Below are 16,460 nucleotides of genomic sequence, written 5' to 3'. Positions count from 1 at the left end.
AGTTGGGACTTCTTGTGTTAGATTGGGGTTTGTTAATGGAGCGTTTGCCATTGCAGGATAAGACCCCTCCCCAATTCTTATGCCTACTAGTTGTAGTTGACTAAAGGTATAATCATATACCCATTCCAACTCTTCCACCCAAAATGAGTGAGCACCACCCATAATTATCATGCCATCAACTAGCACCTCCGCCTCTCCCAGAACCACCTCTCTAAATGTATGACTTGTGAGTTGTGACCAACCCTCTCTTGTATGTTTTTAAGGCTTAGTCAAATCAAAAGACATTTAAACCGAAAGCAAATGCAAGTATAAATATTATAAACATACTAGCATACACTTTGTGTACCAGAGTTTCATTTTTATTGTAAATGTAAAGAGTTTTTTAGCCTACAAACAGCCAGCTTCACAACAGGTGATTTGGAGAAATGGTGGAAATTTATAACATACATTTAAACCTATCCACCCATGAATGAATAATCTACTACACACAGGTTAGGTTCTACAGCAATTAATCTAACCTCCTTATTCAACTACCACTGTGCACCTTCGCTTTTGAATCTTCCAACTGGTTTTGTCATAATCCGGCAACTGCAAAAACAATTGAAAATTAATATATAAATCACAATACACGTTTTTAAACCATATGCTTTTCTGCTTATTATGATGTGTTTGGGATTGCTTATACAAAATTGTCAATTAGCCAGTTGTTTATTTATTTATTTATTTTGCAGCTTACCTGTTGGCTAAAGGAAAATGGAATTCCAACTCTCTTTGAACCATCAGCCATCCTTTTACAAGAATAACGATTCTCTAAAGAAGCATAGTCCTCAGAAACCTGAAAACAAATCCACAATGATTTTAACTCTAAGAAATATATATAAAATAGAGTAAACTGCCATTTTGGTCCCTGATGTTTGGTTACTTTTGCCGCTTTAGTCCAAAAGTCAAACCTTTTGCATCTGGGTCCCTGTGGTTTCAGTTTTATTGCCATTTTGGTCCAAAAATGAAATCAGGTCATACTTGTCTTATAAAATCTTGCAATTTTGTCATTTTCCTCAGGGGCAAATCAGGTCATATTTGTCTTATAAAATATGGTATTTATTTATAAAAAAGAAATGATCATTTTGCCCCTGCAGAAAATGACAAAATAACAGGATTTTATAAGACAAATATGACCTGATTTCATTTTTGGACCAAAATGGCAATAAAACTGAAACCACAGGGACCCAGATGTAAAAAGTTAGTTTTGGACTAAAGTGGCAAAATTGACCAAACCACAGGGACCAAAATGGCAGTTTACTCTATAAAATAAAAATTTAATCCATAATATGTTTAAATAAGAAGCATAAAGATTGGTTCACCTGAGTTTGAACTGCTTGGATTAATACATCTTCACAGCCAACAGCATGCACATTCTCCAGCTTAGGGCATTGAAGAGCTAATTTTTCTGGACTTAAATTTGTACAGGAGTTGAGGTTCAGATCATTGAGATTCGGGCAGCTTACATACAAAGACTGGAAAAATCAAATAATCAGAAAAGTTATAAATTAAGATGTAGATTTCAATTGAAAAGATAATTTAGAAGCTTACATCAAGACTGGAGCAACCCCAAAGGCTTAGCCTTTTCAATCGAGCATGTTTTATAAACAACTTCTGACGTGTAAGATGCAGCTTGCTGTTTGGTGATGTATGTAGATCTGAATCGTCTTCGGAGGTTGGATGTTGTGCTTCTGAATCACATATTGTCATCCCGCAATCCATGAGTTCCAAAAGAGGTAATTGTGTGGTGGCAAACTGGATACCACCTGTCATTAATAAAAGAAGAAAATGTTAGTTGTTATCAATTTAAATTATAACTAACATATGTTTTAGATTATGGATTTTAAAATTACTTGATGTAATGTTGGGACATAGAGCAACAAGGAGTCTTGTTAGAGTCTCAGGGTACACATTGCATATCATCCCGAGACCACTGTCACTTATGCTAGACCTGCAATTAATGAGCACCATTAATGAATGAAATATGAATAGTGATTTACCACGGTATAAAAACAGCACAAGCATAGATTACAAAAAAAAAACAACCATGATACAAAGTAAAATAAGTATAACTTACCCACTGAGATCAAGTAATTCCAGATTTGAGTAGCATTTGGAAATTGCTACAACTGATGCGTCTGTTATTTCTGATCCAAGTACAAGTGATAGCATGCGCAAGCCCCTACAATGTAATCAACAGGGCAAATATTTAAATAAAACACGGAAACACAGGGGTGAGAATTTCTAATACCAGGTTGACCCGTTTAGCCCATTTATATTATATTTTTTACAATAACTTAAAAAAGAGAAATTGACATAAGATTTTATAATTTAAATGTTATTGTATTATATACATTTGTGTTTTTAAGTAGATTTTAATTTTAATATATTATATTGCAGAAAAAAAAATAAAAATTCGGGTTGAACGGGTCGTATACGGGTCAACCCACAAATATTCGGGTCGTGTTCGGGTTCATACGTATGACACGGTTTTCAGGTTCGGGTCATCAGGGTTCGTCTAAAATATTCAGGTTTGAGTCAGGTTGAACCCGCCAACCCGCGAACACGACCGTTTAGTATCCCTACTGAAACATTCCATGAAGTTTTTTTGTTACAAATGCAAGCAAAGTATGCCAGTTAAATATTCCATAAGGATGATTCACATCACAAATGCCACAAATACAATAAAAATGCCACTCGGGATACCTTAAATTTGCAGCAGTGAGAGAAAGAACAACGGAATGGGAAAGATGAAGTGAAGCAATGTGAATATTTTGTAATCTAGGGCAGGTTCTTCCGAGACCATCCATCATTGAAGTAAGATCAGTGCTATCGTTCTCTTGGCGAGAAAAATCAAGAGATATCTCATTTAAATTGGGGGTATTAAAAACCTAATTAAGATAAGAAGGAAGTAAATGTAAGCACCAAACATAATTACAAGATTATACATTAACCATGATGAAGCATAATTAAAACGCCTTTAAAGATGTATACCATCTTTGAAAGTGAATGAAGATCTGAAAGCCAGAGAGTGGAGAGTATGTTAGAGCAGAGAACAAACGATCCAAGGTTTGAACACCCCTCCATTTTAAGAGTTGTGAGACAACGTTTATCCGCAACGAAACGACTCAATTCATCCCTAAAATAAACAAACTCAAACTTAGAGGCAGATAATGGTTTTTCATTGATCAACTATAACACGAAACCACATGGATAGTAGATGGATCATAGATGCCTTTATTAATTATCAATAACTCATTATGCTTTTTTACAAGTATGCACTTAGAATTGCATACCAATAACAAAACAAATGTTTTTAACGTTGAATCGTTGATACCATAAAAACTTTATTGATTCAGAAAACAAGTTACAAATAAAACTATTAAAATGGTGTGGACTATAAAATCAAATTTGGTTGCAACAACTAATGTTTTAAAAAACTACAACATTTTACATATATATCAATGTGATCATGAATTTTATAAAACTACAAAACATTACATATTTATCACTCAAAATTTGCTTATTCAGATGTAGAATTAGCATAATCAAGCAACACAAACCAACCATATAGAGAATCTGATAACAAACCTGATGTTGAAACAATTAAAAAATTACATACATATGCCTAAAACTCATGATATATATGGATATATGAAACAAATAAGAACAAAAACTCATGATATATATGGATCCATGTGTGTGTGAGTGTGTTAAATAAATATAAAAACAGATTGCTATAGAATACAGAATGTGATTTATTGTGCTATCGAAAACACATGTAAAGAAGTCTACCAAAGACCTAAGCAGAAGTTTTAAAAGCTATGTTGTCAAAAGCCCTTCGGGTGTGCACCTAGGCCCTTTGGCGAGGCAAAGAGCAAGGAAAACGCCTCGATGCCATTCAGGCACTCCGATGACCTTCAGGCAATTCCTGAAATTCAAACAAAATTCTACAATATCGGGCAAGCTGATCTGAATCATCCAAAAAGACCTAGAAATAGCCCTAAACAAGCCTAAAACACGTCTAAAACCCCAAAAATGACATGTTTATGCTATGTCGCTTGCTTATATCAGGCACTCGCTTTTTAAGCGCCTTGTGCCTAGGCCTAAGGCTGCGCATTTACAACTATGGTTAGTTAAAAGTTAAAGGTTAAAACTTAAAAGTATGGCTGAAAACACAATATGGGAATCCAAATGCAATGCAGATAAAGATCTTAACTGAAGCCTACAATCTAGAAATCCAAATGCAATGCTGCCAATGCAGATAAGGTTCAACCTAACTTCATATCAGGTCATCAATATTCCAGCTCAATAATCATGCATTTGCTTTGTAATTTGTATAATAAACATAACACCATGTATAAGTAGGTAAGGATACCCCATGATTCGATTAACTGAGCCTTCACACATATTGATCTCCAGAGATTCAAGATTTGGACAGGCAAAGGCAATGCAAGCCAGCATAGTTGAATCCATATCACTGCAAATACAAATCACCACATAAACACAAATTAATTCACCAAATCACAGTTTCCTTTTAACTGGCTGGCTTACCATATGCATTTTTAACAAATTAATCATCCATATAATATCAGTTAACTTGGTTCAATTTCACAATTAGGTCTTATTACTTTTTTAGTCCAAAAAAATCGTTGACCGGTCAATCTAAAGTCAAGTCAAATCAAGTCCAACAAAACCCTAGATCTAAAACCTAACCTTTCCACCGTAAGTGAGAGTCTAACAAGCGCAGAACAACATTTCTGCAAAACCGATCCAACAAATCCAACCTGAACCTTCGCCGGAATCCTAAGTCTCACCTCTTCAGCAGCCTTCCAAAGCTGCTTCGTCACATCTCTCCACCCCGTACACACCTTCGCCGCCGTCAACAACGCCGCCGGCGGCAACCTCCGCATCACCTCCCACATACAACTCACCGGCATCTTTCCACATCCAAAATCCACCACCTCCTCCTCCTCCTCAATTTCATCGTCATCATCCATAACTTCATCACAAACATCCATAACCTCCTCACGAACATCCATATCATCAAACGACAACGCTCGCCGGAGCTTCGAACACTTCCGGTCCGTACGAATTGAACAAATCGGAGAATCCGAACCTGAAACTGAAACTGAAACTGGAACCGGTACGGCAGCGGTGATGGCGGATGATGTCGACGAATCGGCCGGAGTTACGGCGGAGGAAATAGAATCGGTGACCGGTGGTGGTGGAAGGTGGCAGATGTGGCCTTTTTTAGGAAGACCGCAACGGCCGCAGTTGTAGCTGCCGCGGCGCTTTCCTTTTTTGGAAAGGAGAGCGTCAGAGAAGGAGGCGGTGGTGGAGGTGACGGGGTGAGGGAGGTGGTGGTGCATGATTGGTTAGGGTTTTAGAGAGAGAAAGTGGAGAGAGAGAGAGAGAGAGAGAGGTGGGAGAGTGAATAGAAATGGGGAAGAAATAGAAAGGTGGGGCGGGAGATAGTTGGCGCCTTTGTTTTGATTTTTTGGAGGAGCGTTTTTTGGCTCCAGTTGAGTAACAAATTTGTAAAAAGCACGTGATGTCGCTTTCTCTTTTTTTTTATTGTTCTTGTTCATGTGTTTGGGCTTGTGGCATCTATAGTGATGAAATTCTGTCACCAAACAAATGATGATATAAATATTACACCCTAACTGATCGAGGCGAGACGTAATATATTACTCAGTCATAACACTAAGTTGCGATATGTATTAAGGATCAAAATTTTATTTCCGATTTTTGGAATGACAAATTACATCGTTCAAAAAGGAAGGACGACAAACGTAAATTTCATAAATAAAAACATCAATTTGCATAAGTAAACTAGGTGATTATCTAAATCCATTCTAAGTAATTTATTGTGATAGCATTATCAAACATTTCCTGCAACATGTATAAAATATCTGTCAATACAAAAATACGTTGGTGAGCATACTGAGTGCAAGACACGAGTTTGAGCCCTTTTGAGGGTTTCTCACCGTGGATTTGCAAAATGTCACCGGAAGGAAGAGGAATGTGAATAAATTTCTCAAAGCAAACGACTTCGGCACGGAATCTTGCAAGCTAATCCATGCCTACTATGATACCAAAGCTACCCAATTGCATGGGTATGAGTTTGATCAGGAATTCGTATTCATTAAGGTTAAGGACACAATTATGAAGTATGGGATCAACGGTGATAGATTTTCCGTTAACGACTTCAACGGTGAAGGATTTCAGAAGTTTAGATCATGTACATTTAAGCAAAGGTTCAAAATTCTCAGAAACAAGGCTTTTATCCGCACCAGTATCAAAAATGATAGAAGCATAAAGTTAATTTACAAGGAACGTACCGTTTACCACATTATTGTTGTTTTGAGCTTGTGTTGCATTGATGTTGAATGTACGACCACGGGGCATTTGCACTTAGGCTTGAATGTTGTGAGGACATTGTGAGCTAAGGTGATTTGGATCACCACATTTATAGCAAGCACGACCATTTGTGTTAGCCGGAGGTCGTTGATTGACAGTTTGGGTTTAAGCTTGGTTACCTTGTGGTATAGGACCATTTCGCCATGTGGGGCTAGATGTCCATACAGATTACTAATCGTGCATTGTCAGCATACATGGGTGGTTGGGTGGTGGTATTGGCATGTGTTGAACTTGGGGAGTGGGTTACTAAGCCGGCTCGTATCAAAAAGGAGGTTTTCAATTTCTTTAGGTCTAAATTTCTTGAGCAATATCCGCTAAGACCTTCGTTAGTTATTCCGAATATCAAAAAGTTAATGATGTTGAGGCGACGAGTTTGTTGAAGCGATTTAGTAAAGAGGAAATTAAATCGGCTGTTTTTAGTTGTGGGGACGATCGGGCCCCATGGCCAGACGGTTTCAATTTTCGTTTCTTAAAGCATTTTTGGTCTCTCTTTGAAGACGATTTTGGGAAGATTATGGACTATTTCTATGACTCTGGGACTCTTAATCGCGGGTGTGGTTCCGCTTTTATTGCTCTTATTCCCAAGGTCAAAGATCCGGCAAATCTCGGCGATTACCGACCTATTAGTCTCATTGGCATGGTTAACAAAGTTATTTCGAAGGTGCTTGCTTTGCGGCTTAAAAAGGTTACTGGATCGGTCGTTTCGTTCTCCCAGTCAGCTTTCTTGAGCGGTAGCTTCATTCTCGATGGCCCTCTCATGATCAACGAGGTTTTTTCTTGGTTAAAAAGTCGAAAGTCTTCGGCTTTTTTCCTTAAGATAGACTTTGAAAAGGCATACGATAATATTAATTGGGGATTTGTTGTTAGTGTGACAACCCTCGTAATTCCATGTATTCCGTACAACTTAATAATAAAAATTAAAGTGCTTGACGACTGTGTGGAATTACTTAACTACTCTCTGATTACTGTGTTATACTTACATGTGCTTGTTAACATACTAGTAGTATACAGAAAAGTTACTAAATAGTCCCGTGTGCTTTCCTGAGTGTTGAAAAGTAAAAACGTTACAAAAATATATATGTAGGAAACTTTACGGATTAATTAAGCACTTTAACGGAACAACACCGAACTGAACAACCGGACTTTACCCGGAACACCAAAATAATGCTAGAAGCATTGTTTTTATTTTTCGAAGCTAGTTAGGGTCCCCGAACACCCTAACACACTATACATTACACAACACACCATAAGACACTAACTAAACCTTTGATTTCCAACCAAGATCACTAATCATCCATTACAACCCAACCAAGCACCCCCCCCCCTTACGGTTACCAACACAAGGATCCACATGGCGACTTCTTTTGATTAAATAAGTTGGTTTGTAGTCTAGATACCAAATACATTACCCATTAGATTTAGAAATGTTGGAAGACTTCTATATAAACCATGAGTCCATCACTTCTTCATCCACACTTCAACAACACACCACAAAAACTCCCTTCTTCCCCCTTGTTCGGCCGCCCCTAGTAGCACCACCACCACCACCACTTGATCACTTCCAAGCATTCTACAAGCATACAAAGGTGTTAGAAGGTGCACAACGAAGCTTAGTGTTCTCGGAAATTGAAGGACCTCTTGCAAGCGCTATTAACCGCCACATTTCTTCATTCGAACTTCCCTAGTCTTGAACTAGTGGTAAGAACTTAGATCTTTGCTTCTTACATCTTGTTTAGGTGGTTAAAGATGTGTAGTGATCAAATTGATAAGAAACTCTAAAGAACCTTAAACAAGTCTTGAACATAAACTAGTCTAGTGATGAAGTGATGTCAATATGATGTTGTTATGATTCTTGTTGATTTCCTGATAATTTGCTGGTTAATATTGATGTTTGAGGTTGTTGTGATCACTAAACATGTTAACAGAATCAATCGAACATGCGTTAGAAGGTAGGGAACTAAAACAGAAAGTTGGTTGGTGTTTACAGCCAACTTCAGTTGGCTGTAACCAGACTGTAACTTAATGAAAAATGTATTTTCTGAAGTCTAGATTTATGTATTATGAAATACGGTTCTAATGGCACTGGAATCATAATTTTTGGACTTCGTTTACTATTTTTAAAGACCCGATTTGTAACAGCAGCTAAAGCTGAGTTTTTACAGCAGTAAATGGGTGTTATATTTTTAGTCATAACTTGAAACCTGGGTAGATATAGATCATGGAATTGGTACCGTAGATGGACACTGATGTCGTAGTAATTGTCCCACTAGAATTTCGTCAATCTGACTTACAATGAATTTTTAATGAATTATTCCGTGGACTGCAGTCAGAAAGTAATGAATCTGATTGCAGTCCGAAAAATGAGTTTTTATAAAATATTGGTGATGAATTGGATCCCGAGATTTTTACACAATAATATTTGGATCGTTTAGCACCTTCGGTAAAAAGTTGGGAATTTTTGAAATAAGATAACTATTTTATTAAAATGCTCGAAAACAGCCCAGTTTTGGATATTTAAGTTGAAATGACATAAGTAGTAATTTGCGTGTCTAAATGTCGAGTATGTTATCTGTGAATGATCTAACATGTTATATGTCAATAAAAGTGTTATGTGCAATGTCGTATGTTTATTTGTGAACGGGAATAGATGGGGAGTTTATATGGGCATAAACCGTTAAAGTAATGCATGTTATGTGATAGATACGTGTAGGAACTTGCTCTATTTGAAAACCACTAAATGACTAACTGGTAATCATATTAGGACGCGATTGACCGACCTTGACTGTTAGCTATATTTGAGAATCTAACTGAGCAAACCGAGGTGAGTTCACACACTTTCTAAGGCATGGGATTCCCGGTGGTTGGGAATGTGTTAAAGAATTTAAAACGGAATCTACATATCCTCCTTGGGTAGGATATGTACGGCCATCCTCCATAGGTAGGATGCCAATATTAATCCTGCGTATTCTCCTTTGGTAGAACTACGTACGTTCGTCCTCCTTGGGTAGGACAACAACTTTAAACTTACTAGACAAAACTCTATCATGAAGTCCCTCAATTTATATCGACTTAATCGCCGAATGGCGAGCGGGTCATTAGTTAATAGCGCTATTAGGTTTAACAAACCTCACACCGTGCCAGTCGGACGGGCGTGTACTAATGGATTATGGCAAACTGTCAGTGATGATAGACACTGATGTAGGGCACAACTTATTTGCGTTAGTAGTCGATATGGTAACGGTCTAATGGTTCACATGGGGAAGCCCCCACTGATCATGAATTTGGTTTGGGTAATAAAGAATGAACTAGTTAATCATGATTTCAACTACGGGGTAACCCCCACGGCAACTACGCCAACGAAAGACAAACCACGTTTTCAGAAACAACTTAAAACTAAACAACCAAATGTGAACTCACTCAACTTTGTTGTTGACTCGTTGTTACATGCCTTACAGGTCGTTAAATGCTTGGAGCTTGCACGAGGAAGGAGTTGTTGTGGGATACGGACTGTTATGTTCCGTGTTTAATATTTAAATCCTTATGAACTTATTAAACTTACGATTTGGACTTTAAACTTATGAACTATGGACTTATATTTTGGGTTTTACTTTTAATGCTTCCGCTGTTTAATTCGAACTTACTTATTGTGGTTGATTTTATTTACTTATTAAATATGACTGGTGGCTTGATCCTGGTCATGTCACGCCTCCAAGCGGTGATACTCCGCATGGTGGATTTTGGGGGTGTGACAGTTAGTGTTTTTGAGCAAATGGGGTTTCCGCCTAAGTGGTGTAGTTGGATTTCAGGGATTCTTTCGTCGGCTCGGGTTTCGGTTCTTGTTAATGGTTCGCCAAATTTTGAGTTTAGTTGCAACAAAGGTATGAGACAAGGCGACCCTATTTCGCCTGTTTCTTTTTATTATTGCTATAGAAGCTCTTTCGTGTATATTCGACAAGGCTTGTGAGATGGGTGCCCTTAGTGGCATTGCTCTCCCTAATGACGGCCCTACCCTTTCCCACCCTTTGTATGCGGATGATGCAATGATTCTTGGAGAGTGGTCCAAAGGAAACGTTTTGAACGTTGTTAGAATCCTTAGATGTTTTTATGCTTGTTTTGGCCTTCGGATTAATATCGGAAAGTCTTGCCTTTATGGGGTGGGGGTTAGCAATGCAGAGGTGATAGAGATGGCGGAGCTTATGGGTTGTAGGTTTGACTCCCTTCCGTTTAAGTATCTTGGTCTTACGGTGTAACACCTCGAAATTTTGAGTCCAATAATGTATTGACACGTGTCTTGAGTTTACACGTGGCATTTAATATTTAATAAAGGACTAATATTGACAAACCTTGAAAGTATGTAAATTCGAGGGTTATAAATGTCAAACAAGGGTAAGTATACTGTATAGTAACCCTAAAAGATGCTCGTACCTTAAAACGAATAAATCATGGATCGTACGGAAGCGAAACGCGGAAGAAAGTGAGAGATTACAAGCTGCGGGGGTTAACTGTGTCAACATGTTTAATTATACCTCTGAGTGACCCTTTGACGTGCCCGAAGCCTTGTAACAGTATAATACGCTCACTAGAATATAATATATAAATTCCGCGAAGTTCCGTTTTAAAACGAGAAACTTATGACCAAATTCGTACGAGAAGGGTTAAAAGCGTCAACTATATAAATTAAGGCTTCTCGGATAATAAGTAAACTATCCGGGGGCTTAACAACACGGGTAAATAACCCGAGGTCCTTAATTGTAATTAACCGAGGGCCATATCGCAAAGTTACCCCTTCAAACCCGAAAGGTCAGGTTATTAATTACCAAGATTTTGGTAATCATTGTAAAAAGATTTAAAAAGATTGTTTCTTAACCCCTTATGGACCGTAAAGGTCATGCCTTACGGACCGTAAGGGAGCGCATGATTGATTTAGATCCGCCATAGGCTTACGGACCGCAAGGCCTAAGCCATACGGTCCGTAAGCGACGCCCAACGACAGAAATATGGCTGTTGGCTCTTTTAAGCGGCAAGAAAATTATGGATGGGTTTTCCAGAGTCATGGGCGCCCCCTACTCAACCCATAACACATTAGGACACCTGCCCATCATCCATGATCACTTGTAGACCAATGTGTGATGATCTAAGAGCATTTCTTGCACTATAAATAGACCTTCAATGTTCACAACTTAAACACACCTCAAACACACCCTTCTGATCATACTTGGAGCTCTCAAAGCTTTCTCTTATCATTCTAAGTTGTGCACAAGTCCTTGTAAGTATGCCAAACCTTTTATGGTTTTGTTTTTGCTTAGTTTAGCCTAAAAGTCAATCCGTCGTAACTAACGATTGACTTTGCGATAACTCACGAATGGTTCAGTGAATTGTCGAATCAAAAGTGGTTATGTGTTGGTATTTATGTGGGTAATAAACCTCTAAAAGGGTTCCCACTGATCACCACTCTAACTATGTCGAATGTCGAGTCAAACGTGCACTTAAAAAGTCAACAGAAAGTCATTTTGCGATTTTGTGCATAATCTGTAATGTATATGCTATGAAACCTGTTTTGATGATCATAAAACATGATATTAAGTATATAAACTTGTCTAAACTCGTTTGATTCGGCCATTTGCTATATTGACCCGGTTCGGAGCCGAATGTCGCAAAAGTTTGACTTTTGCTTTGACTTCAGTTCTGACCCGCTTTAGTACAATGTAGATATGCCTTAGGACTCTCGTAGGACCAGGTCACGTGTTGGTATCACCCTCTGTGGCCGGTTCGTTGTTTATCCGAGTCGTTTACGCATTTCCGTTAATTACTTAAAAGTTGACCGTAACGCCCATTTTAAAATAAAACGAGTATTTCGGACACGTGAAGGGATCATAACCTTGCTTACTAAATTCTAAGCATATCCTTAAAGTTTCACGTCAATCCGAGGTCTAGAATAGGAGTTATGCTAAAAAGCGCAATTAAAGTAAACTTTTGTAATAAACGGCGCAATTAGCATAACGCCTACCTAAACCAAGATTTCGTCACCGAAACTTTTACCCACTGTAATAAAATAATATTTTGGGATTTTTAAAGATTTTTAATAAATTTTAACCTGCTCATAACCTGTGGTTATGGCTACGGTTCGGTAAATACCGAATATGCCCTTTTCGGCCAAAACTTGAGTTCTACAAGGTCTTTTGACCCGATTCCAGTTGCTGCTGATGTTAAATAATAAATAAGATATTTTAGACTTGTTAAACTGATCGGGAAACTCAGGTTTCCTGTAGAACTCAGAAATCCCTTTTAAAAGTCTTTAAAATGACCGGAAAACCCCTACGGGGCGTATAATGAACTAAAACTCGTTACGGGCATTATGGAAGGTATCCTACTGATACCACAACCTCTTCAAAGTATATTGACTTAGGAAAACAGTGTAGGACTCCTACGGTTACCCGTTGCGCCTATTGCGCGCACGGTTCGGCTTATGTAACTAGTTTACATAGATTAGCCGATACGGGTCAAACCATATTATTTTGATCCCAAAATCTAGAGTGTGAATATTAAACCCGTATAAAACAAGTCTCCGAACTTGTTGGGTCAGAATCACATTTCATTCTCGGTTTTCGTCTTTCACGCGATTAAACCGTACCTATCCCTCGAAACTAACCGGTCTAGGCTACGGCTAATATAAAGACCCGTTAGGATTCTAATAGGTTAATTTAAACCTTCGTTCCAGAATAAGGAGCCCCAGTAAAAGATACATGTGATTTAACTGATTAAGGATAGTACTTGCAAAGGTAAATACTTTTAACTTATTTTCCTTTATACGGGCTTGGGTTACGGTATATAAAATACCGCTTGATTGAGCATCAAATAATTCCATCGCTTAGGTGGTTAATTGAATAGTTTGATCGGCTCATTTAAACAGTCTTGTTACTTAAAAGTCTTTGGGGGGTTAATGACCATGTCCCGGATATCCTTGGCATCATTTTACGAAATGGCCACGACCTTGACAGTCGGGTGTAGGGGTACACCCGGTATTATGTCTATATTATTAAAAGACGTAGCCGATGGTTTACCCACCTCGGTTTTACGCAAATGTGGTGTGTCTATTGATCTTTAACCCGGCACGATCCGGGCTACTGAACGCAAAGAAGGAACATGTAATTCGTTCACAAGATTATAATTTTAAATAATTCTCCCAAGTTAAATAAACATGTTTATGCCATGTGCATCCAAACCAATTTTCAACCATTTTACAAAATGAGTCAGTTGATTGTATTTACCAGTGTAAACTGACATATTTTCCCAAAAAGATTAAGTGCAGGTACTACACGTAATTGGCTGGTAGTAGCTCCCTAGCATCTAAGGAAGTCTTGCAAGCTTGATGTCTATCTGTTGAACAATATTTTTATTTATTTGATCCATCCTGTGGATACTATTCAACTACTTGTGATACAATTGGATATTACAGTAAATGGTTGAATTATATTTATCTTTATGCTTCCGCTGTGCATTCATATATTGTGGTTTGACTATATTGTTGCCAACTACGTCACGGTAATCCCCCACCGGGCCCACCGGTGATACACGTGGAAATCGGGGTGTGACAGGTTGGTATCAGAGCCGACATTGAGTGAATTAAACACTATCCTAATGTGTTTAATCTCAGTGACACAATTGCACATACTTGAGTCTAGACAAGAACATAGGACAAATTCGAATTGTTATTCCAAATTTGTCTTTTTCCTTTTATTATGGTATTTAAAGTTTTAAAAAGCAGGAAATATGCCGCCAGTAATATTCCGAGGAAGAGGAAGGGGAAGAAGAGGCAGAGGAGAGATCGTTACTCATCACGATCACGAAGCCGGACCTTCAAATAGGCGAGCTCCTTCAACCACAAGGAGTGAAGAACCGCAAAGGCGAAGAGACCTTTATGAACCTGCGAGGCATTCCACCTCGCATAGCTCAACGCCATCATACCGGCACTCATTCGGGCCAAATTCCGAGAATGACCCCAACAACCCACAACCCTCCTTCATACCTCTACAGCGTTCGGTATCACACCGAAATTTTGACGACCCTACTCCATACTTTAGAGGTCAGTTTAATCCAGCTGACTACATCCAGGAACCTTCAGGTTTTGTTCCATTAGGGCCGCAAGATCACTTCTCCGAAGATCATATGGACGAGGATACTGATCCAACAGAACCTGCTCGTGGTACGCCCACGCACCCAATAGAAATCTCTGATGGGTCATCCTTCCATGGTGCACCCTATCAGGGACCAGATAGCTTCATGGCGTTGTTTAATCAACACGAGTGGTACCATACGCCACAGTCATCACAACAGCCGCAACATCCGCGAGATCCCTCCGAGGATCCACATTTCGTGGCAGTTACGCCACCACCTCCGCCACCGGCACAGCCAGTAATGCCTGATCCGCCAAGGCGTAGGAGGACAAATGCCCGTATGTCCACCCGAGGAGGAGGGGATTTCCACTTCAGCACCCCTCGACACTCTAGTAGTAGCCACTACCCGCCACTACAAGAAGAAGGACCTTCAAGTCCTATACAGGAGGCGAACTCCGCACCAGCTGCACCAACTTCGCCACCATTTGGGTATAACCACCCAATACCTGCGTACACGGGTCCAACGGCTTACAACCCGTTCGAACCATCATCGCAAGCACATTACAACTACAACTATGAGCGCGACCCATATGTGGTGTCGGCCAGGTATAATGCACGATATCCCGACGGAGCTCATGGGAACATGGGAGCACCGGACTACTCAACTCATGGGTATCCAGCACCTCCCAGACCTCCAGTTCCGCAACAGGCGCCACAACCACGTTTCTCTCCTCCCGAACAAGAAGAAATACTCCACCGTTTGAGCCGTGTGGAGAGAGAATTTGAGGAAGAACGTAAGAGCCACCGAGGATTCCTCAAGGGCTTAGCAAACCTACTAAAGGGCAAGAAGAAGAAACGTGACCATTAGTCCTTATGTATGTTCTAATGTAATGTTTATTTTTTTTTTAAAAAAAGAAGTCCCTGCGTGGACATTTATCGTATTTCAGTCCCTACGTGGACTTATCTTTTAGTCCTTGCATGGACGCTTATCTTGTATTAGTCCCTGCGTGGACTTGTCACTTATTTTAAAACCTCTACGTAGGTATGTACTATTTAAAAGTCCCGTTTAGGGCAGTATGTAATCGAATTAAAATTATGGAATGTTATATTATGAATTTCATTTTGTGATTTCTATATAGGAAATAAATCAAAACCATTCCTTTTAATTTGATCGGCCAAAATAAAGAATCTTAGAGTGAAACCTAGCCAGGTGTCTTTTAAGATCCGGCCAAGATGGTAAGACCAAATTAAAAGATTCTGATTCCCTGTTAACCTTTGTAAGCATGTTAACAATCATGGCAGATGTGATTCGTTAAAATTACACACGCCATTCTTATACAAGAATCCTTAAAAGGACTCCAAAGCCCAAAATAATGATATAATAAATCATGGGTTAAATCATCAATAAATATGATCACTTGTTAAACATCCATAAGTGATGTAGTGCCTAAGGGCCAAATTATCAAACATCCGTTAGTGATGTAGTGCCTATGGGCCATAATTGCTGTCATAATAAGACAAAAGACAGTGGTGGTTTATGACTCCCTGTCAGAAGGAGTAAAAGGACTACGGTTCAAACCTTCATACCTTGATTCTCTGTAATCTCGGCTAACATTATAACAACGTCCTCGTGACTAGGCTTTTATGCCACTAGCAATATTAATTGTAATTAGGATAAGTATGTTCAAATCCTAAATGTAATGTGAGTAACGAATTAACCAAATATGGTCTTCAATACCATGGTTAACGAATTGCCATAAAAGACAATTCAATGATAAACTCCTAAACAGAATTTTCATTATCTTCTGCAGCATATACAAGCTACTATGGCGAATCCAAATGGAGGGAGTAGTCATACAAATGAAGATAATTATGATAATGCCC

The 16,460-nt window shown here is 38.8% G+C and overlaps 3 protein-coding genes across 3 annotated transcripts; 2 read left to right on the top strand and 1 right to left on the bottom strand.

Annotated features, from left to right (window-relative positions):
• Nucleotides 1-313: 313 nt before the first annotated feature.
• LOC110884048 (F-box/LRR-repeat protein 17) lies at nucleotides 314-5,502 on the bottom strand. The gene is made up of 10 exons (XM_022131719.2): nucleotides 4,756-5,502; nucleotides 4,418-4,519; nucleotides 3,034-3,178; nucleotides 2,746-2,930; nucleotides 2,117-2,221; nucleotides 1,893-1,990; nucleotides 1,591-1,805; nucleotides 1,362-1,514; nucleotides 737-835; nucleotides 314-588 (listed from the first exon to the last, which is right to left on the bottom strand). Exons 1-10 carry the CDS (start codon nucleotides 5,409-5,411, stop codon nucleotides 523-525), a joined length of 1,824 nt encoding a protein of 607 aa, XP_021987411.1. The 5' UTR covers nucleotides 5,412-5,502; the 3' UTR covers nucleotides 314-522.
• A 705-nt stretch (nucleotides 5,503-6,207) lies between these two features.
• On the top strand, nucleotides 6,208-8,147 carry LOC110880609. The gene is made up of 3 exons (XM_022129104.1): nucleotides 6,208-6,283; nucleotides 6,960-7,231; nucleotides 7,851-8,147. The coding sequence occupies exons 1-3, from the start codon at nucleotides 6,208-6,210 to the stop codon at nucleotides 8,145-8,147; spliced, it is 645 nt and encodes a 214-aa protein (XP_021984796.1).
• A 2,084-nt stretch (nucleotides 8,148-10,231) lies between these two features.
• LOC110880608 lies at nucleotides 10,232-10,712 on the top strand. The gene is made up of 2 exons (XM_022129103.1): nucleotides 10,232-10,340; nucleotides 10,393-10,712. Exons 1-2 carry the CDS (start codon nucleotides 10,232-10,234, stop codon nucleotides 10,710-10,712), a joined length of 429 nt encoding a protein of 142 aa, XP_021984795.1.
• The last annotated feature ends 5,748 nt before the right edge of the window (nucleotides 10,713-16,460 follow it).

Source organism: Helianthus annuus, chromosome 10 (assembly GCF_002127325.2).
Source record: "Helianthus annuus cultivar XRQ/B chromosome 10, HanXRQr2.0-SUNRISE, whole genome shotgun sequence".
Lineage (NCBI taxonomy): Eukaryota > Viridiplantae > Streptophyta > Magnoliopsida > Asterales > Asteraceae > Helianthus > Helianthus annuus.
The sequence above is the reverse complement of the archived record's forward strand: the minus strand, read 5'-3'. Positions and strand labels throughout refer to the sequence as shown.